This window comes from Gordionus sp. m RMFG-2023, chromosome 3 (assembly GCF_954871325.1).
Source record: "Gordionus sp. m RMFG-2023 chromosome 3, tfGorSpeb1-WG-v2, whole genome shotgun sequence".
Taxonomy (NCBI): domain Eukaryota; kingdom Metazoa; phylum Nematomorpha; class Gordioida; order Chordodea; family Parachordodidae; genus Gordionus; species Gordionus sp. m RMFG-2023.
In genome coordinates, this window is record NC_088777.1 from 25,993,703 (window position 1) to 26,017,275 (window position 23,573).

General features: G+C 30.3%; 1 protein-coding gene across 3 annotated transcripts in view; it reads right to left on the minus strand.

Moving 5' to 3' along the window:
- LOC135927670 (TOM1-like protein 2) overlaps window positions 1-23,573 on the minus strand; it is a 109,121-nt gene that overhangs the window by 80,290 nt on the left and 5,258 nt on the right. For all 3 annotated transcript variants that reach the window (XR_010572142.1, XM_065463812.1, XM_065463813.1), the window contains exon 5: window positions 23,358-23,552. Coding sequence is in view for 2 of the 3 variants with exons in the window: in XM_065463812.1 (XP_065319884.1) it covers window positions 23,358-23,552 (195 nt within the window). In the remaining variant the exon portion in view is untranslated. The remainder of the gene's footprint in view (window positions 1-23,357; window positions 23,553-23,573) is intronic.

Here is a 23,573-nt window from a genome sequence, read left to right on the forward strand (position 1 = left end):
TGTCTCCTTTTTCTCGAGTATATTAACTGTTTGATGTGATGGAGCGAGTGGGTCAATGCAAGAGTAGTCCCAGACCAGGAATTGACCGCGCTTCCAAAGAATTTGCGAAATTCCGTCAGGCCGTTTCCCATCAGATCTGAAAAGACCAGATGGTTCAAGAGTGGAGGGGATTTGAGCGGATCTAAGACCTCTAAGGATGATAGAATTGCATAGATTATGTCTTACAATTCGACCTTTACATGAGCGACAATGAAGATTATGTCTAACATTACCCAACTGCAGAACCGCAACATGAACATATGTGGGGTTGGGTAATAAGACAATTTAATCGAATACCAATCGCATGAGTAAGCTCGTTTTTATTCAGTTGTAATTGCAGATTAACAGACGGAATAGCTTCGAGAAACTCATGGCCTGAACCATTAAGCAGAGAAAATAAGGGACGGTCAGATAATTGCATTCTGGAAAGGAGTGATTCAAGAATGCAATAATAGGCCTATCCCAGTCCTTCTGCTTATTCGATTCGGGAAGAAGGTGATCCGCAGTAATTCGAGTCTTCCATTCGATGATTGCTTCATAATAAGACGAGTCGAGTTTTAAAGAATTAGGATTTACTATGTTTTTAGTTAGAAGGCAACTGGATATGAATGCTGTTAAGGCGAGATCGGAAGGAGATCTGAAACCTAGACCTCCCATCTTAGTGGGTAGAGAGGCTTGTCAAGCAATTTCATATAATTTAAGATTTAGGATATTTTCGATAAGGATTTTGATCCCATTTTCATAAACTCCAAGTGGAATGGGGAATTTAAATATGGCAGTTGAACGAAGTGCGTGCGTAAAGAATACGGGGAATATTGAAAAAAATTTTTACAAGGAAAAAGGCTTTATGAGAGGGAAGTAGGGAAAATAAATCTGCCAGCTCAAATAAAGTATCCAAAGTGGACTGAAGAAAGAAAGAAATAGCAGTTACCACCAACGGGGGCTCCCAGATGATAGAGATCATCAAGAGTCGTTAGTTTGAATTTGTTTGTATTAGGTTCGATTGTATTGATAGGGATAAATTCTGATTTCTCTGGATTAATGGAGAGTCCAATAGCTGATCCGGCCTCCTTGATGATGTTCACGGCTTTATTGATCTCAACATTGGATCCTCCAAGTATACCATCATCAATGTACCAGGAATGCAAGGATAATGAGCAGACCGAATTAATGGATATAAATAAATATATTTACAAAAATAAACAGGTTGCAACATTTTAATATTTGGTACGTCCATCTGTGATATAGAATAAAATTTTAATTTGATCTACACCTAGAATACATGTTTTTACACTCTCCAAATCCAGATTGTTATTGGTAGACAGACGATAAAGTTAATCTGAACGGACAGGTTAATATTATTTCGCAGAAAGAGAGATCGTTTTAAACAATTTATTTTGTAAAATATAATCGAATATATGCCTAATAAAATATTCGTTTTTACTGCAGCTGTTATATATTATCGAGCTAATAAGTCATTCGCTCGCTATAGCAGCAAAGTAGAGATCTAAAAAATGTAAAACATTTTAAGGATAGTGGGAGGGGTGCAGAACTGGAAAATTTTATCACAATTATTATAAACGTATTAATATTTTCATTTTCCTTAAGAATAATATTTTTCAATTATTAGCGCCATCTACTTTTTTCTTCAATTTTTGGTAAAAATGTATATTTCGGAAAAGTCGATAGCGTCGCCAAGGTTTTGACATCATATATATATTTATATAAGGTGTCTAAATAAAAAGCAAAAAAAAATTCTAAAACAAACTCGCTATTTTGCTTAAAAATACAGGTAAAGCAATTTAAGTAAACCGGATATTAAAAGCCTATAATGGCTCCAATATTTATTATTCTTTGTTAGCCCATTAGAGAATTTCTTTACCTACAAAATGATACATTATTTACTATAAATAGTTTTTGAGATATAAGCATTTTAAATATTTTACAGATTTCAAAGTGGCTCTTTTTTGTACCTTTGAATCTCGAGAACCAGGTGTGATAACGAGCTAAAATAAACGACTTTCTCATTCCTTTACCTATCTAAATAATTCCAGAAATTTTTAACAATTTTAAAAGGGGTAGACCGAAAAAAGTGTCTTTTTGATCGATTTCAATTGTCACTTGGTATATCTTCACTGAAGTTTTATTTAAACATGTTAGCAATACTTATTTTAGCCCATTTATATCAAAAAAATATTAAAAACTTTAAAAATAACGATTATGACAATTGTCACTTTTATATGTTACATCTTAATTGAAATTTTAATTTAACCATATTTTTGTCCATTAGCGTCAAAAAAATCTAATATGTTTAAAAATATCGATTACGATAATTGCCAATTTTCCAAGGAACATCTTCATAGAATTTATAATTTAAAATCTTTACAATATAAATATTATTTTACCCTTTTGTGTCAAAAAGTTTCAAAAATGTTTAAAAATAACGAATATGACAATTGTCACTTTAAAATATTTTCCTTAAAAAGATCATATAAAAAAAAATAACATAAAAAAATTTAATATAAATATTTTTAAAAGTTATTTATAAAAAACTAATTCTTTTAATATAAATAAAAATAGATAATTTTACAAAGATGTAAAAAAAACATAAACTTCATCTAAAAGATTGTTTATTATTTATAATAAAATTCTCAAAAAATTTCCTCAAATACAAAGAAAATTTAAAATTCTTATCAAATGTTCAAAAATCTTTTTTAAAAGATTTTTTTTTGTTTAAAATTTTGGGCATGACATTAAAATCACTAATAAATTGTAACAAAAATAACATTACAATAGTTAAATTTTTTTAAAAAAATAATGTTTTTCTAAACATTTTCTTTCAAGTTTTTAAAAATAAATGTGCTATTTTAATTATTTTTTTAAACAAAATATTTTTATCTGAATGGGTTTTATTTTTAATTTAATCGTCAACATGTTTCATTAAATCATCATAAAATTGATAAATAATAATTAATAAACTTAACTTCAAAAATATAAAAAAAAGGAAATTTTATTTTTAATAATTCATTTTTAAAATTATAGTAAAATAATAAAAATAATAATTTTTTTAAAAAAAATTTTCTAAATAAATAAAATATTATTTTTATATAATTAATAAACAACATCAAAAATATAAAAAAACATATGTTGATTGTTGAGAATAATTATGGCAATGTTTAAAAAATAATGGTTCAAGAGGGTTGCCAGGTCAAAATTTTCAAATTGCGGGAGACAGGGATCCAAACCGAATCTAAACCGAACTGTTAAACCGCTAAAAACCGGTATTTTTAATCGAACCTAAACCTCTGCCGAACCTGAACCGAACCGCTAAAATAGCTCTGAACCAGTTCGAGTCTCATAATTTTATGATTATAAAATAATGTGTAAGTTATTACTAGTAGTATTTTGCAAAAATTTTAATTATATTTAAATTGTTTTAAAAATTATTATCAATCATATTTGAATGATAAACGTCAATCATTTTATAAACTTTAGTATATTGCCATTTTACAAGATTTTTTAATATTTAAAGCTTATAAATTATAATGCCTAGAAAAAAATTAAATCTAATATATAAATTATTTACATATAGCATTATAAATAACACATCAAATCTGATATCATACTGGCAATGCCAGCTACCCAAGTTTGTGTGGAAAAATGTTTTTCAACAATTAAATTTATATTATCTCCTTATCAGGGGTTCGAACCGAACCGCAAAACCGGAATGAACCGTTATGATTTTCTGAACCGTAACCTTAACCGAACCGTTATGAAGAAAATATTAAAAGAGCGAACCGAACCGTTATAAATATTTTGAACCGGTTTAAACCGGTTCAAAACGGTTTTAAAAATAATTAATTTTAAATTATTAACCTAAATTTAAAATTTTAATTTTCCTGAAGTATATCAAAACTTAATTCTTTAAAATTAGATATAGCAACTAGATATGATAGGTCCATATTGGGGATCAATATTCAATTTATAAATAACGGAAAAATAAAATTAAGGACTCTATGCATGAAAGTGATTAAAGAACGACACACATCAGAATATCTTAAAAAAATTATTCTAGATGTTCTAAAAGAATATGAAATAAAAATTGAGCAGATTTACACAATAACCACCGATAATGCAGCAAATATGATTAAGTTAATTAGCTATTAATACTACACGATGAAGAAGATGATGACCTTAACGATTATTTAATTAATGATGATTTATATAATAATGATATATATAATGACGATTTAAATAATAATGATATAATTCATGATGAAAATAAAGAACTTTTTAATATTGAAAATATTAATCTTACACCAAATGCCAGATCCATATTAATAGGTATTAGATGAGCTTCACATGCATTTCAATTAGCAATTAATGATTGCATTAAAAATTCAAATGAAATTGTCATTATAAATAAAGCAAGAAACATCTGCAAAAAAATAAGATATCAGACAACAATGGCTATTCTCTCAAAATTAAATTTGAAAAAACTAGATTGTTGCACAAGATGGAACTCTATCTATTTAATGTTGGAGAGATTACTTGAGTTAAAAAGCTTTTGCCAAGAAATATCGCTCCAAAGAGATCGCGAAAAATGTTTATCAGAAAATGAATGGAAAATAATTAGTGACATATTAAAAGCTTTATATCCAGCTTATGTTTTGACAAAATATTTACAAAGTGAACAATTGACAATGGGCGATTTTTATGCTGCGTGGATCAAATGTCTCATGCAAACGAGTAAAGTAGACACTCCATTTGCCAGACTTTTAGTTTCTACGATGAAAGCACGAGAAATAAATTTCAAAAATGAAGTTTTTTGCTCTGCTATTTATCTCGACCCTAGATATAATGTATTTTTAACTTTCGAAGAAAGAGAGATGGCCAGAAAACATCTTTGTAAAACTTGGAACTTGATACAAAATCTAAATAATCAGAATATTGAAATTCTAAATACTATGCCTACGTGTTCGTATTCGAAGGATAATTTAGATGATGATTTTGAAGATTTATTAAAGTCGCATGAAAGTCTTAATAAGAATAATTCTCAGGGCATCGAAAATTATAATAAATGTATAGAAATAGAATATATAATTCTGTCATTTGATAATATAGAGAGAGAGATTAGAAAAAGATACTAATCTTTTGAATTATTGGGAAAATGTAAAGAATAGTATGCCAGAACTTTATAAGTTAGCTATAACTGTGCTAGCAGTTCCAGCTACGCAGGTCTCCGTAGAAAGAGCATTTTCAAGCCTTAAGTTTATACTCTCTGCCCAGAGAACTAAATTAAATCCTGAAATATTAGAAAATATTTTAGTTATCCGTTCGAATTCTCTTTTTAAACCTAAATAGTATAGTATACATATTATTTTATTCATTATTGTATTTACGCATGTTTGTTTTTATCTTATTTATTTATAAAATAAAAAAAACTAATTTGTCTAATTTATATTTCCTAAATTTAATAAAAATATTTATTAGATTATCATGGATAAATTAAATAAGAAATTATAAACTAAAAAGATTTTTCTCTAAAATTAATATATACATGGTTAATGATTAATTTTTTTTTAAATTAAATTTATAAAAACCGGAACAAACCGAAAAGAACCGTTATAAATTATAAACCGAACCGATATGATTTTTTTTTAAAAAACCGAAATGGAACAAAACCTTTATAAAATTTTAAACTAAAAACCGGAACGAACCGAACCGTTATACTAAACGGTTCGAAACCCTGCTCCTATAGATGTAATTTGAATGAGACGAGTTTTGAATATAGATTAATTGTGCGGCTTAATAAAAAAATTTTAAGTAATTGTTCATATTAAAATCAGGGATGTGAACCCGGACCCTGACCCTTCCTGGACCCTCGTATTTTGGCTGAACCCGGACCCGGACCCTTTTAAAAAGTGGAGGGTCCAAGGGTTCAGGGTGCTAAAAATTTTTAACTTAAAATTTTTATTTTAAAATTAATGTAAAAATATAATTTTTAAAAAATAATATAAAATTTTATTAATTTTTAAAAAAATAATATAAAATTTTTATAATTTTTAAAAAATAATATAAAATTTTTATAATTTTATTAATTTTTAAAAAATAATGTAAAATTTTTATAATTTTATTAATTTTTTTAGTGGAATCTCCCTAAAAAATAGTCACCTTAAAACTATAATTGATAAAGCAAGGGATGTTGTAAAATATTTAAGAACTCCCACAATTGTTAGAATATTAAAATCCATGAAAAGGTAAATGGCAATTTTAGATTGCACAACACGTTGGTCCTTTATATGTATGATGCTAGAGCGATTATTAAGTTTGAAAGATTTCTGTAATAATTTTATCATAGAAGCATGTGAAATCATTTTGTCAGAAGATGATTGGAATCAAGTAAAAGAGCTTACTAGTGTGCTGGTTCCTTTAAAAATAACAACATTAAGAGTGCAAGCAGAACAATTATGTTTATCGGATTTTTATGGCATATGGGTTAAGATGTCTATTACAAGTTACCTTAAATATAATAAAAATGCCATTTACTCTCAATTATATAACTTAACAACCCAAAATAATTCTTTCTAATAATATTAAATAAATACCATTGACCATTAACGACGATCCATATTTAACATAATTATCTTTATTTCCAATAAAACCACAACAATCTAACATAAAATATGTAGAAAAATATAACATAATATAATTATCCAATTCTTCATTTCTCAAAGGTCCACAGCTGACATCCAAAGGTCCACAGCTGACATCTAATCCAATATCTCTTAATCTCCAACTACGGGTTTTTCCGAACAATGAAATACACTCCGTGATCCTTATCTCCTCTTCTTCCCCCAAGGAAAACTTAATTTCCCTCTCAGAAAATAACTGACATTTGATGTATTATATTAAATTTATTTCTTCTTTTTTTCAACAGCTACAACACGCCCACCCTTCACAAGCCCAGCGTCCCTCTCTTTGTGGTGGTGTTGTATCGAATCGCCCCTTTGAATTGTATCGAATCACCTCTTTGAATTGTATCGACTCGCCCATTATAATTGTATTGGGAGGCCTTGAAGATGTTCAGGGAATTTATCGAATCAACTTCCCTTATAATGATTTATAATATAATAACTCCAGTACATTTCAATATAAAATCGCCAAAACAGACATTATCAATAATGACATGTACATTGGGGTATCTGCATTTATAATCTACGGAACATTAATATGGACAATGTAATATCCGCAAAACATAATAATTTATTCATTTTAAGACATTTGGGAACTACTAGCTATAATATACATTATTAGGGTATGATTCATGGTAATTAGGAAATAATGATTTTACATATAATAATGTAATGTGAAAACATTGTCTATGTGTGAAACGCAATTTCAACACATGTAATTTTCATTCTATCATGTGAAAAAAAACAAAGCTACATCTTTATAAATATTTCCTAAAATGAATATAAAAATCCATCTTTAGGTATTAAAAATAATTGCGAAACTTGGCCGAACAAAGATTAAAAATAAAATTACAATACATACGTATATAAATACATTTAATATTATATATGAAGGAACAAATATATAATATGTAGAAAATACAATATTTTCCATCTAGGAATTACTCAGTATCCTAAGAAAAATATACCATTTCTACCTAACTCTGTCATCACAATAATATTACAAGTTACCTTAAATATAACAAAAATGCCCTTTACTCTCAATTATATAACTTAACAACCCAAAATAATTCTTTCTAATAATATTAAATAAATACCATTGACCATTAACGACGATCCATATTTAACATAATTATCTTTATTTCCAATAAAACCACAACAATCTAACATAAAATATGTAGAAAAATATAACATAATATAATTATCCAATTCTTCATTTCTCAAAGGTCCACAGCTGACATCCAAAGGTCCACAGCTGACATCTAATCCAATATCTCTTAATCTCCAACTACGGGTTTTTCCGAACAATTAAATACACCCCGTGATCCTTATCTCCTCTTCTTCCCCCAAGGAAAACTTAATTTCCCTGTCAGAAAATAACTGACATTTGATGTATTATATTAAATTTATTTCTTCTTTTTTTCAACAGCTACAACAATGTCGATTAGAGTTAGGGAGATTAACAAGTTCTTTTTCAAATGAAGTATTAGAAAATATGAAAATAAGAGAGCAACAATATTTACAAAATAGTGTTGTATATGCTTCTATATATTTAGACCCGCGATATCAGGTTTTATTAAGTAGTGAGCAAAAACAAATGGCTATAGACCATCTTGAAGATTTATGGCATACCCAAAACTCTATTATTTATAATACATTAGTGGTTACAACAATATCTACTGGTTGTAGCGATAACAATGATATGATAACGATATTGATGATCTGGAAATTTTACTATTAGATAGAGAAAAAAAATTAAATTATCATCTGATAGAAAGGAGCAAAAAATATCTATTAAATCTTTAATAGAAAAGTTCTCGGAAGTTATGAGAATAAATAGAGATGCAAACATTTTAAAATTCTGGGAGGAAAATTCTTCAATATATCCAGAATTATATACCTTTTCTAGAATCGTCATGGCTGTACCGGCGACACAAGTACAATAATTTATGTATTATAAAAATGACTATCTATAGGTAAGCGTAGAACGTGGATTTTCATCGTTGACTAATTTACGTGGAAATCTGAATGATGATATTTTAGAAGATATCATGATTGTGCGATTGAATAAAATATTTAAAATATAAATTATCTCATTTCGAATTATAAATGTGTATATATTGAAGTATAATAAAAAATGAATGAAAAAAAGTCTTATTTTGAGTCTTTATTTTTATGTTTCCTCTGAACCCGGACCCGAACCCTGGACCCGGGTCCTTTTTAAATTTATTAAAGGCGAACCCGGACCCTTTTTTTTGTCGAAGGGTTCACATCCCTGATTAAAATTAATCATTGATATATTTCTTTGTTAGATTTATAAATTAAACATTATTTTATAATGTGCAAATAAAAAAAATGAAGGTTTATATTTTAATTATGAAATAAAAAAAAAATTTTCCTTATACATAATCCTAATGTAGGTTTGAATACAAAAGTGTTCAAACCGGTTTTTAGAAGTTCGAAGCGAACCGATTATTTTATTTTTTGTGAACCGAACCTGAACCTTGAACCGTTATTTTTATCCGAACCTGAACCGATATTCGTTTCGGTTTGGATCCCTGGCGGGAGATAATTGGTATTATGCAGGAGAAATATGAAAATTGCGGTAGAAATATAAAAATTGCTAAAAAAATTTTTTTACGGGCCTTCGGCCAGGATTTTGAATTGACTTAATTATCCGCCTATTATTTTTTATAATTAGTTTATATAAATATAAAGTAGGTAACTATTTTTCAAAATAAAATAACATCTTGATTAATTTAAATATATTAATTTTTAAAAAACCAACGATCTTTTTTAAATATAAAAGAATGTAAACAAGATAAAATTTTATAAAAAAAACGATTTTAATTTTACAATTAAAAATATATTTTATGCGAATGTCCCACAAAACGACCGCAATTGGAAATCTACCGTGTGCGAGTAAAACATTATAGGGATATAGGCGCTTACTAATCACGTATCACGTTTAAATACATAAGGTACTCCAAAAGTAAGAAATAATACAGATGCAACTACAGTTGCTGCAATTGTAATCACTTATCTTGTAGTACAACATTCACAGAAAAACTTATCACAATGTTGGTAGAATCTTTTTCAAATAATATTTAACGACTCTAATATAAATGAAACTAAACTTGTAGAACAAAAATGAGCTTGGCTATCATCAATACTTTAGGACCTAAATCCAGGAGGTCAATTCTTGACGATTTGAAAGATGGGCCTACATATGCAATTCTAATAGATGCATCTAATAAGGGAAATATTAAAATATCTTCCTTGATCCTCTGCTATTTCAACAAAATTTCGTTTCAATAAAACTATTAAATTTTTTCCCTCAAATAGTGAAAAATCCAAAGACATAGCAACCATATAATGGTAAATATAGCAGATTCGAGATTATCAATAAATTGCATGTCAGCTTTCTGATCTGATAATGCCTCAGTGAATTTGGTAAAAACAGAGTGTATTTACAGAATTGAGTCAGCACAATGTTGGTTGCGATATGTTCTTAATACCCGCCCATCGATAAAATTTAAAAATCCTTTAAAAAAATATTTCTTAAATAAAGATTATAAAAGCTGTCCTAACATTTTGAAAATTCCAATAATGAATGGGAGAGGTGTATTTAGGAATGATTTCACATGTAGAAAATCTACTACATGCTGTTAATGTGTAGTTGCAATCAGAAGAATCTTAATAAAGATTCACAAAATTATGCTGAAGATGTGTTCATCTTTACAGTTAATAATTGTCAATAAATTTTATAGCGCCCTAAAACTTAATTATATTTTATTTGAGATTTAAATAATAGAACTAAATGTTTACAGTCGTAATTGAGATATTTATAAAATTCCTGGAATGACATATTATATATTTGTTTAACCATTAGCTCGGCCTCTATTGTTGTTATAGCAATCCGATTTTTTCCTTTATCCAGTCAGTCCTCATCAGGCTAAAAATGCGCTCGGATGAGGCATAAGAATGAGGTAAGGAAAAGACATACTCGCATATTTTATTACGAAAAAATTTTACCCAATTCTCCTCTGTTTTTAGACCATCTAACTTTAAGTATTTTGGCGAATCATAAATAATAGAGAGAATTACAATCTTCTCAAACAAGACATCAATATCTTTCGGTATTTTTAATATATTTATTAAATTATAAAAACCATCAATTGATGGTTTCTGTTCCAAGGTCATAATATTTATATATTTGTAAATAGAGTTATTAAAATCAAATTTTGATTGTAAATATTCTAAAATTGTCTTGATAAATATATCTGCTTCATTTAAAAATGTATTAATTATAGTATTATTTGAACATTTTAATATAATATTTCAGGGATCTAAACCGAAACGAATATCGGTTCGGTTCAGGTTCGGTTCGCAAAAAATAAAAATATTGGTTCGGTTCGAACCTTTAAAAACCGGTTTGAACACTTTTGTATTCAAACCTTCTTTAGGTTTATGTATAAGGAAAATTTTTTTTTATTTCATAATTAAAATAAAAACCTTCGTTTTTATTAATTGCACATTATAAAATAATATCTGAAATCAACTCTGATGAGACGATCAAAGCTGTCAGATCTTTCAAAAGAGACTCTTCTGGAGGCCTAGATGGCATTCGTGCTATTTTCATCCAAGACATTTTAAAACCTAACATATCATGCAAAGCCCTCTTGCAGAACCTTACCAGGTTATTAAATTTAATTCTTAATGGGCCCCTCCCACCACCTATCATTCCTATTCTCTTTGGTGCCCGCCTTATAGCCCCCAAAAAAAAGGATGGAGGTATCTGCCCAATTGCTGTTGGGTCGTTCTTCAGAAGGACTATCTCTAAGATCATTGCCTTACGAATAAAGGAATCTCTTTCTTCATTCCTGTCGCCACTTCAGCTAGGGTTTGGTGTACCTGGAGGCTCTGAAATTTCAGCCCATCTTGCTCGCATTACCCTCTCAAATAATATTCCAATGTCGTTTTAAAACTTGATTTCAAAAATGCTTTCAATACAATCAAACGTCAATATTTCGTTCCCTTGTTTTGCCACAAATATCCTCAATATTCTACATACATTCTCAACAGTTACTCTAGCCCTACTTTTTTAAAGTACAATAACAACATAATAAAATCTCAGGAGGGAATCCAACAAGGAGACCCCTTAGGCCCAGCCCTTTTTTGCATCGGGATACACAAGATAATCCTGGATATTCAATCTATATCTAACCTCACTTTAAATTCCTGGTAGCTCGATGAAGGTATAGTCTCAGGCAACCTCTCTACAGTCATGTCCATTCCCCCCATCATCGAAAATCTCTCTTATATAATAGGACTATCTCTCAACCTCCCCAAATGTGAGATTTGCTTCTTAAACCCTACAACATCCATCCCTTCAGAAACCACATTCCTCGCCATCAACAGAGAAGAGATGACACATCTTAGATCACCGATAGGGGGTGAAAAAGCAATCGAAACTTTTTTAAACAAATCCCTCGACAATTTATCTAATTTAAACTCACTTTTTAATTACCTACCCGCTCATCAATCCTTTTTTTTAATCAAAAACTATTTTAATATACCCAAAATCCTCTATGCCCTGAGATACTCACCAATCTTCAAATCGATTTGCTAGTTTCCCACGAAACCCAAATTAAGGATCTCCTAGAAAACATATTAAACCTTAAATTCTCCAATTCATCTTGGCTCCAGGCCACCCTTCCATGCAAGTCTGGTGGTATTGGTATCCGATCCCCCTTACAACTTTCCCTCTCAGCCTTTATCTCATCTCGTCTTGCTGCTCAATCTATTATCGACAATGGATCTACTCCTTCAGATACTGACCTCTCACAGGCCCTCACCTTTTGGGACAACAACTGCTCTCCCACCCTTAGCCGTCCCGCGCTTCCAGTACCCAAAAAGACTGGGATCTTCCTCTGATCGCCCGTTCCGTTGAATATCTTTGAACAGGCCCTTTGAGGAAAATCCCAATAATTTGGTACTAAATGCAAACTCTGGCTACGAATGGTTGGAAGCCATCCCCAGCGCCAATCTTGGCCTTCTCATGACTGGCGAACAGCTACGTATATCTATAACTCTCCGCCTCGGCTGTAATGTCGTAGTTCCCTCCATCTGCATCGACAGTGGTCAGCCCATTGAATCGAAGACTTACCATCCCTTGCACTGCAAGTTCTCCCGTGGACGACAACCTCGTCATAAATCTATCAATAACATTTTACTAGCCGCCCTCAAAAAAGTTAATATCCCATCTACCCTCGAACCAGTGGGTCTTTCAAACGAATACGCCATACGCCCGGATGGTATTTCTCTCATACCCTGGTCTAATGGTCTTCCGCTAACATGGTATTACACTTGCGTTGATTTTGCAGCCAAATCTAACCTCTCATTTTCTGCTATCCAAAAGGCAGAAATCCTTAAAAAAATAAATACGCTGGCCTCGCCAACACTATGTTCATTCCTATCTTTACCAATACCTTAGGCATGTTTGGAAACGAGGCCCTCAATTTTATTAAAATTATTTTAAAAAAAAGAGACAGATCTCAGGGGACCCCAATGAAGGATTTTACCTTCGCCCGCAGATTTCCCTGGAAATTTGCCGCTAATTTTTTAAGTATTCACTCTTCTCTTGGATGATATACACCCCCCTTTTTTTTAAATATATATATTTTTTTTATAGTCCTTTTTAATGTCTTTATAGATTATATATATATTATATATTTATTTTTTTTATATTTAATTTTTAATATATCCATTTTAATATATATTTTTTAATCCTCTGTAATTTAATGAGTTTAATAAATTATTAAAATAAAAATAAAATTTTAAATATAACAAATACATATATTTAAAATAATTTTAATATGAACAATTACTTAAAATTTTTTTATTAAGCTGCACAATTAATATATTTTCAAAATTCGTCTCACTCAAATTACATCTATAAGAAAATAATATAAATTTAATTTTTGAAAAACATATTTCCACACTAACTTGGGTAGCTGGCATTTCTAGTATGATATCACATTTGACGTGTCATTCATAATACTATATGTAAATAATTTATATATTAGATTTAATTTTTTTCTAGGCATTATAATTTATAAGCTTAAAATATTTAAAACGTGTTGTAAAATGGCAATATACTAAAGTTTATAAAAATTATGACTGACGTTTATCAATAAAATGTTATTGATAATAATTTTTAAAACAATTTGAATATAATTAAAATTTTTGCAATATACTACTAGTAATAACTTACACATTATTTTATAAGCATAAAATAATGAAACTCAAACCAGTTCAGAGGCATTTAGCGGTTCGGTTCAGGTTCGGCTAAAAAATTTTTAGAGGTTTAGGTTCGGTTTGGGTTTGATAAAAATACCGGTTTTTAGCGGTTTAACGGTTCGGTTCAGGTTCGGTTTGGATCCCTGTAAATAACAATAAAATTTTTAAAAAATTAAACGAAAGCTCGTAAAACGCTTTGTAAAATAAGATTCCTCTTTATCACGATCAAAACATGATAATACCGTATAATCATTCCTTAACTTAAAACCCTAATTTTTTAATTATCCCTTTAAAACCCGTTATGATCCCGGCTAGTTCTGATCCCTTTAAAAATAACGACATATATATATAATAAAACATTTTAATAATAGGTCCTGGTGCTCTTATCATAAAACGCAAGGATATTAAGTATGTTGAACAATATTAATGGTTAAAGGAAAATGTTGACATTACCAAACATTCTGAGGCAAGTTTTCAATTATCACAATCAAATTTAATATAACATTATGACAAATTATAAAATTATCTTTTATTTTAAGTTTTTATATTTGTATATAAAATTGAAATATTTTAATAGGCTGCATCATACCTTATTTTCTCCAATAAATAATATAATTAAAATTATACATAAATAATATTATAAGATAAGATCATTTTTGTAATAATTTATTTATTTTTAACAATTCATTTTAAAATTTTGATCAGACAAACAAGAGCGATTAGTCGACAGCTTTCGCCGTGCTAAACACACGTTCAGTTGGAGATCTTTATTTTGAAAAAAGCTTAAAATCAACTTCAAAAGGATCTACATTCATATCCTCATTAGAAAATAATCTGATATGTGTGTTGTAAGGAAAGTCTGCTTTTTCTTTGTCAAGATATTTTATCAAACTTGAAATAAGTTGAAGCTTTCTACCTGACCTCTAATTTTATCAAGAGTCAATTTAATCTAAATAGGGTATAATATCGCTGATAAGATATATTCATCTTTATTAATGTGTTCGAATCCATTAAAAATAAATATAGGGGAGACCGGGGTTATATTTAAAAAATTGAGAGGCTGTGAAAAGGAGAAGTAACTTATAAAAATAATTTAAACGTTGTTTTATTCTTTATATAAGAAATTAATATCTAAGAAAAAAAATAAAAAATTTTGAGTTATGAAAAAGACACGGGGGGGGGAAGCGTATTATCCCTTTGTAGGTCATGTTTTAGCCTATCATTTTCATGCATTTTATTCATATAAAAAACACAACAAATATAATATTAATATATAATTATGATTTATTACATATTTAATCAGATTTATTACAAATAAAAAAGTGATTAAAATCGCAACAAAATCCATTGCCCATAAATGACAATCTAAGTCTTAGAACCAATTTTCATTCTGATGGTGTACATGATAATTTTTGCCGCATACTAAGCCACATTTTTTTTTCTAGCGATATTCATATTTAAGCTTTTTTTTGCTTTTCTATTTTTGGCTTGTATGGTGTTTTCCCGATTAGTGGCCTTAGCTCTGGCCATTTTTTATATGGAAATGACCTTAAAATAGATGATGTTATTTGATTACTAGGGTTTTTTTAAAAAATATTATGGGATGGGGAATAATATTCTCTGGAGTAAAATCGATTTCCATCTGAGAAGATGAACTGGACTATTATTGAAAGATGGTTACGAAGTAATTTCAGATAAATTTAGTTGTATCTCATTAGGCTTATTATTATTAAAATATAATGGATTCAAATTTTTGTCATTAAAGATCAAAGGATCTAAGACAAAATACCCGAGTGAAGAAACGTGAGGGATTTAGGGTAATAAGTTTTTGTTATAAATCAGAAATTCATTAATGTTGAATTGCATAGAATAAACGAATTACATTTTATGTTGTAATATTATTTATAAATTACATTTTTATTATAATTCAAAAATTTATTAATCTCCTTTTAACAAAAGAAAAATGTTCTTTTTATATCTTTATCAAACGATCAACTAAATTGATTTTAAAGTTAAGAAACAAACATAAATTGTATCGATAAAATGTTAATACAAACTAAAATAATCTCGCCGCAAGGTATAAATAAATTCAAATTAAATAACGATTAAAAACCCTTCTGAATATTTGAAGCCGAGGTGGCTTTTGGAAGAATCTCCTTTATCACTCCAGGGATATCATAATTAGTAAAACTTTTACCTGGGGTGCATCTTCATCCATGCACCCAAGGCACTATTGCAATATTTTTTAAGAGGTCCATAAAAGGTTCTATCCAATGGTTGGAGTTTATGGGTGCAATGGGAGGGAGAGTCACTAAAACAATGCCACTCTCAGACAGCTCAATGACTTCAATATGATGAGATGTATGATCATCTAGAATAAGTAAAACATTTTTTCAGGACTGGGCTCAGCAAATTCTATAAAATGTTTTTAAAAATGTATAAAATCTTTAGCCAGCATCCATCCAGAACCATTGGACACGCCAATGCATCCCACAGGGCCATCTCTTAAATAATGATCATAGAATTTTTTCCTGATATATAAACATAAGTGTAATAGAATTTCCTAAGCATTAACAGCAATTGTCAAGGTCATGAGTTTCCAGTCTGATGTAGTAATTTCCCCAAACTATTTTTCCCCTTTCATTGCTATAACTTTATTAGGCTATTGAACTGTTAATCCTATGAAAATATCAAAGATTTGCTATCGAATATATTTTTAATTTACCAGTTTCATCCATATTATATATGACCTGGTAGAAAGTTATTTTCCCTTAAAACAGTCAAATAATTATTAAAAAATAACTCACCCATTTTCATATTGAAATTGGTAACCCTGGCTATATTTGTAGCTTCTGGTGTTCTCAAATATATAGTTGGATTTCTTTTAAACCAAGTCTTCACCAGCTGATTGAGTTACTTCCCAAGATTTTGGTACTTCATCACTATATATATGGCTGCATCAGTTTATTTTAAATATATATCATATACACCTAACTAAATCTTTAATGTATAGGTAAAAACCTAAATATGATTTAATGCATGATATAATATAATGCTAAATCAATGTATAAATTATTTTAAAATAATATATATGGCAGCATCATTTTAAAATTACTATACATACATGGCAACATAATTTTAATTAAATATATATCATACACATACACACACAATTACATATCATTCTGAAGCTTAAGTTAAATTCCTACTTTAAAGTATTTAAATATTAATAAAGAAGTTTATATGTCCAAACCATTTTGCAAAATCACAACCGGTAATTAATGAATGTATGTAAAATGATAAGACGGTCCCCGCTAATATCATTGCTCCCAATTTGATTACCAATTTGGGAATCAAACTGGAAATATGGATGGTATTTCCTCCGTTTATATCAATTTTTTTAAAATTCTCAACTTAAATACACTTCCCTAGCATCTATTAATATTAATTTCAAATTTACTACAAAATTTTTCTAGGAGATATAAGAGAAATCTCCAATTTTTAGCGATTTAGAACGGGAACCATAATAAAAGTTTCAATCATTATCCTCCTAATTATTTTAAAAGTTTTAAAATAAAATGAGCCAGAGCGACAGGTTCCATAACCTATATAATCATATATATACGTATATTTTTTTAATTAACAATAACCATACTTATATCTAAGAACGGATGAAAATCTATATGATTCGTATATATCACAAGATTCGTCAAATTGGCCATTATCCTTAATAAAGACTATATAATGATTTCACGGAGTTATAAAAAGAGTTTCATCTTGTCATAACCGATTTAATCAGATATTTTCCAATTTTTCCCTTAAAAATGGGTGCATAATTTGGAGACTGCCCATGTTTATTCCGGAATTGAGGAAATATTTGAGTTGGAACAAAATTTTACAATGTGTAAACAGTGTACAAGAGATCTGCAAGAGTAAGCCCGGCCCGTACCCGGCCCGAATAATATTTTTTAAGAAAATTTAGGCCGGGTCGGGTCTGGCCTTAGAAACTTTTTAAAATATATCTAAATTTATCAATTTTATGATAAAATTTTTATGTAAAATAAAAATATTTGATTTTATTTATAGAAAGTAGACGCCAAATAACATATAACGTTTATTTTGAGTTATTATAAAAATTAATTTCTATATTTAAATAAATTCGGAATTTCGGGTTCGGGCCGGGCAAACTTTATAAAAAAAATTTCGGGCCGGGCTTGAAAAATTAGACCCGATGCAGATCACTAGTGTACACATCATTTTTTTTAATGGTGTAAAAAAATGTTTCATATTGGGGCAAGGGCAGAGTTTATATAACTTCTAATTTTACAGGTAAATATACTTCCACTACTAATAGTATTACAATCTAATCTATATGCAATTCAAAAAGATATAAGCAGGCTCTTTAATTTAAAGCTAGATGAATTAGAACAATTCATAGAAATTCTGATCTATATAAGCATAAATCTGCCAAGAGCTAGTTTATAGTGAACAGCTAATACTAGAGTAGCGAATGTGGCTAATATTATGCCAGTAAAAAATGTGGGAGTTCATAAAATCATGTTTTCACCTAAATAGCAATAAGAAAGCATGCCTTATTTGGACTGAAGGAATAATGTTCTTCATAAAATATGACCTATGCTGACGAACACAACAGATATTTCAAAAAAAAATTACGCAAGGAGAAAATCTGTGTCAATGAGTTCAAAGGGCGAAGTAAGATAAAACAATACAACCCCAACCTAAAAAGTGGGCTTTTAAATTCTTTTTATAATGTGGAAATGATGGTATTAAATATAATTATGAAATGTATATGGGATGTCAGATATCGGGGCTTGTGGGAATTCAGTTATACACATGGTTGTAGCGTTCCGTTGCAATAAAATTTCAAGTTATGCTTTGACAATTGGTTCTCAAGCATAAACTTACTAGTTATATGCGCAAAGGGGGATACAATTTAGGCAAATTGCCTCAAAAATTAAGTTTTGCCGATAATTTAATAAAAAAAAAGAAGAGGAAGTTTTGTTAAAAAAACGGTGACCAATGAAGCAGTTTTATCTGTTATCAATATGTTTGACAGTCGTTCCATTTATCTAATGAGCAGCTTTAAAGGGGCCCACCCAATATCAGACGTGAAACGATTTGATCCAAAAAAAGGGAAATCATTAAGGTGAAATGTCTAACCATTATTAAAAATTACACTAAAAACAAGCAGAGTGGATCTTATAGATTTCCTATTAGCACTATATAGAATTCATATCAGGTTCCGAAAATGCTATTACCAAGTAGCATTTAATATATATTTGATATGACGCTAGCAGATGTCTTGTGTAAACGAAATAAAGGTATTAACTCAACTTAGGTGCAAATTACCAGGATGTAAGAGCATTACGAAAGTTGGGTGCGACAAATTTTTTTTTGTATTTGTATATCATTTTATACAATTTATAATTTACGAGAATATCGCCGGGGTGGCCTAATGGGTAAGATGTAGGCTTGGAAACACGAGTATGAACAAGGACGCTGGTTCAATCCTGGTAAGAACCATAAAAACTTTCAAGTTTTTCTTCGATGACTGATGTGTAAAGACATATGGTATGATGAATTTCAGAGCTTAGAGATGACACCCCGGTCACCGACAGGCCTGGACAGCCGGGTGCTAAGGATACCTGTCCAAACAAATGAAGGACACAAATGAAAATATGAATATGAAAGCTAGGGCGTTCCCTCCATGCGACGCGCAGGGTGTAGACCTCCATCCTGTGAAAAATAAAGTAAAGGTCAAAGCAAAGAAAACAAGATTAGCAAGTTTGAATATTGGGACGCTTAAAGGTAAGACGAAAGAATTGGCATCAATGTTGAACAAGAGAAAAGTTGATATAGCGTGTATACAAGAGACGAAATGGAAAGGACAGAAAACTTTGATGATTGGAGATGGGTATAAATTGTACTATACTTGTTAGCAATAGGAACGGTGTCGGCATCATCCTCAGCCAAGACCTAACCTCTTCAATAGTAGAAGTCAACAGGATCTCTGATAGACTAATGAAGATAAAACTCTGCATTGGTCAATCAATACTACACATCCTATCAGTATATGCTCCTCAAACGGGTTGCAAGGAAGAAGAGAAAGATGACTTTAGAGCTATCCTTGATGAAGCTGTAATGGAAATCCCTAAGGATGACCTAGTCTTGGTGGTGACTTAAATGCGCATGTGGGGAAAGCAAGAGATAGCTACAAAAGGCATCATGGTGGTTTTGGATACGGAGAAAGAAATGATGAAGGAGAGCACGTACTGAAATTTGCGCAAGCCTTCGACCTTGCCTTGACCAACACCTACTATAGGAAAAAAGACAGTCATTTAATAACATATGAAAGTGGTACTAGGAAAACACAGATAGATTACATGCTAATCTCTCGCAGAAGATTAAAAGATGTAATAGACTGCAAAGTCATCCCAGGAGAAGATATCGCCGCACAACACAAGCTACTAATCATGGATTTACAAATCTCAAATAAATCCTCAAAATAAGATAAAACTGGAACCATGCATCAAATGGGGCAAATTAAAAACAATGACAGATGCCTTTGCAATCAATGCAAACATTGAAACAATAAATTGCTCACAAGTCAGTGAAAAAATCTGGACAGACCTTTCATCCAGATTAATAGACACTGCAAAATCGACGCTAGGCTTGACAAGAGGAGGCAACAAATCACACAAAGAACTATGGTGGTGGAATCAAGAGGTACAAACCACTATACAGGAGAAAAAAGCCCTTTATAAAATATGGTACAAATCCAAAAATGCAGATGACAAGTCAAGATACAAAAAATCCAAGAGATTAGCTACAAAGGAGGTGGCTAGGGCCAAATCTATGGCATACGATGACATGTACGAAGATCTACATACCAAAGAAGGGCAAAATAAAATATACAGATTAGCCAAACAGCGAGAAAAGAACTCTAGGGATATAAACGGAGCTCCGAAAGTAATCAAAAATAAAGATGGGAAATTGATAATAAAGGAAAAAGAAATAATGAATAGATGGAAAGAATATTTTCAGGAGCTTCTCAACTTTAATTCCCACATATTGCATCTCGATGAACACTCCCCTTGTCAAAACCTTGTACAACCTATAACGGAACAAGAAATAATCACATGCCTCAAGCATATGAAAAACAACAAAGCTAGGGGTCCAGACGATATTCCAATAGAAAGCCTTAAAGCACTAGGAGATGATGGAATACATCTCCTCACAAATCTGTACAATAAAATACTTGGAAATGAAGAGGTTCCCCAAAAATGGAGGAAGAGCTATCTAGTTCCTATCTTCAAAAATAAAGGGGATCCACACAATTGTCAAAATTACAGGGGCATAAAACTAATGTCACACTGTCTAAAACTATACGAAAAAATAATAGAAAAAAGATTAAGAGATATAATCGAAATAGGAGAGACACAGTTTGGCTTTATGCCTGGAAGATCAACAACCGAAGCTATCCATGCAATTAGGCAAATGAGTGAAAAATACAGAGAAAAGAACAAAAAGCTACACATGGTCTTTCTCGATCTAGAAAAGGCCTTCGATAGAATCCCAAGAAAACTTATCTGGTGGGCGCTACGCCACAAAAAAGTTCCCGAAAAATATATAAGAATAATACAGGATATGTATATGGGACATACAACAATGGTCCGTAGCACAACAGGTACTTCAGCAGGTTTCACAATAGCCGAAGGAGTTCATCAAGGGTCGGCTCTCAGCCCACTTCTCTTCATTACAGTAATAGATGTATTAGCACAGTCTATACCTCAAACAGTCCCGTGAAATATGATATTTGCAGATGATATTGTGATACTTGCCGAATCCAAGGATGAAATGAAAGAAAGGTTAGTGAATTGGATAAATATCCTAGAAACGCACGGATTAAAAGTAAATAGAGAAAAGACGGAGTATATGGTGATAGGAGGAGATGAAACGGAGAGTATTGATATAAATGATTGGCAGATATCCGCAATTAAAAGCTGCAAATATTTGGGCTCCACTATACAAACAAACGGCACAATAGAAAAAGAGATAAAGAATAAGATTAATCAAGGGTGGTTAAAGTGGAGATCTTTATCTGGAGTGCTATTTGACAAAAGAATCCCACACAAATTAAAGGGAAAAATCTACAGTTCCATAGTACAACCAACTATTCTATATAGTTCGGAAACATGGCCAACCAAAGAATCAGACGGGAGAAGTCTACAAACTATGGAGATGAGAATGCTGAGGATGATTGCTGGGGTAACAAGAAAGGATAAGGTGCGCAGTACAAGAATACTAAATAGTTTAAAGGTAGTGCCCATTAAGGCTAAGTTAATGGTAAACAGACTTAGGTGGTATGGGCACACAATGAGAAGGCCTATGAACTACATAAGAAATAAAGTTGAAAGTTTGAAGTGATGGGCAAACGTAAAAGAGGAAGGCCAAAACTTCAATGGGGCCATAAAGTTAGAGCCAATATAAAGAAGTATAAAATAGATAAAAGAGATTGTATGAATAACATAAAGTGGAGAGAGATGTTGAAGGAGCTTACCGCCAGAAAAGGTGAAAGCTAAAGAGAAAAAAAAAAAAAAATTTACGAGAATAAAATAAAAAATGAATATATTTTACTTTTATATGTGCGTTGTGTATTCTAGTTAGTATACTCCAGAAAACTTAAAATATTAATAAATTTGAGGAAAAAATTGTTAACTTCTTTCGATTTATATAGAGAGTAAAAAAATGAGTATTATAAAATTTTCGCTTTAATTGGTGTAGCGTGTAATAATAGAGAATAATTATTTACATCAAATTTCATAAAATAATAAATCCAAAAAAATCTAAAAAACCCAAGAGATTTAATCCCACAGGATTTTTAAATAAAAAAAATCTTAAATTTTTATCTTCAAAGAATTTTTGCTCAAAATTTGAGCGAAAAAAATCTTCAAATTTTTTCAAGGTCTGGTTTGTTAGTCTACTCACTCTATCACGATAAAAAAAACAATGCGTATGTTTAAGCATAACAAATAACTTTACAAAAATATATATTATATATTGTATATTTAAAATTATTAAACAAAAATACATTTTGATTCTTTTAAAAACAAAAATTCACTCAAAAAAAAGTTGACTATTGGATGGATATTAATTTTACTTTTTTTTAAAATGTACAGACTTAAATCAAAAATAGGGTGTCCTAGTTCAAAATCCCTAATAAGTATCAAATTAAGTTGAACCAGGACATGGCCTAAGAGATGTTCATGTATCAATATTATAAATTGTTTAAAAACTTACATTTCCAACCAAATGGGTACAAGCCTCTCCTAAATTATTGATCGATTGATTGTAATTATCAATGCTCGTTTTCTGGACTGAATAGATGCAACCGGTATCGGCCAAAGGTACTTCAATGCCTTTGGACTTGAGTTCAATTTCCATCTGAACAACCCCCTGCAGGTCGGGAAAATCTGTGAAGGCTCTAGCCCAGCTCTGAACAAATGTTTTAAAACA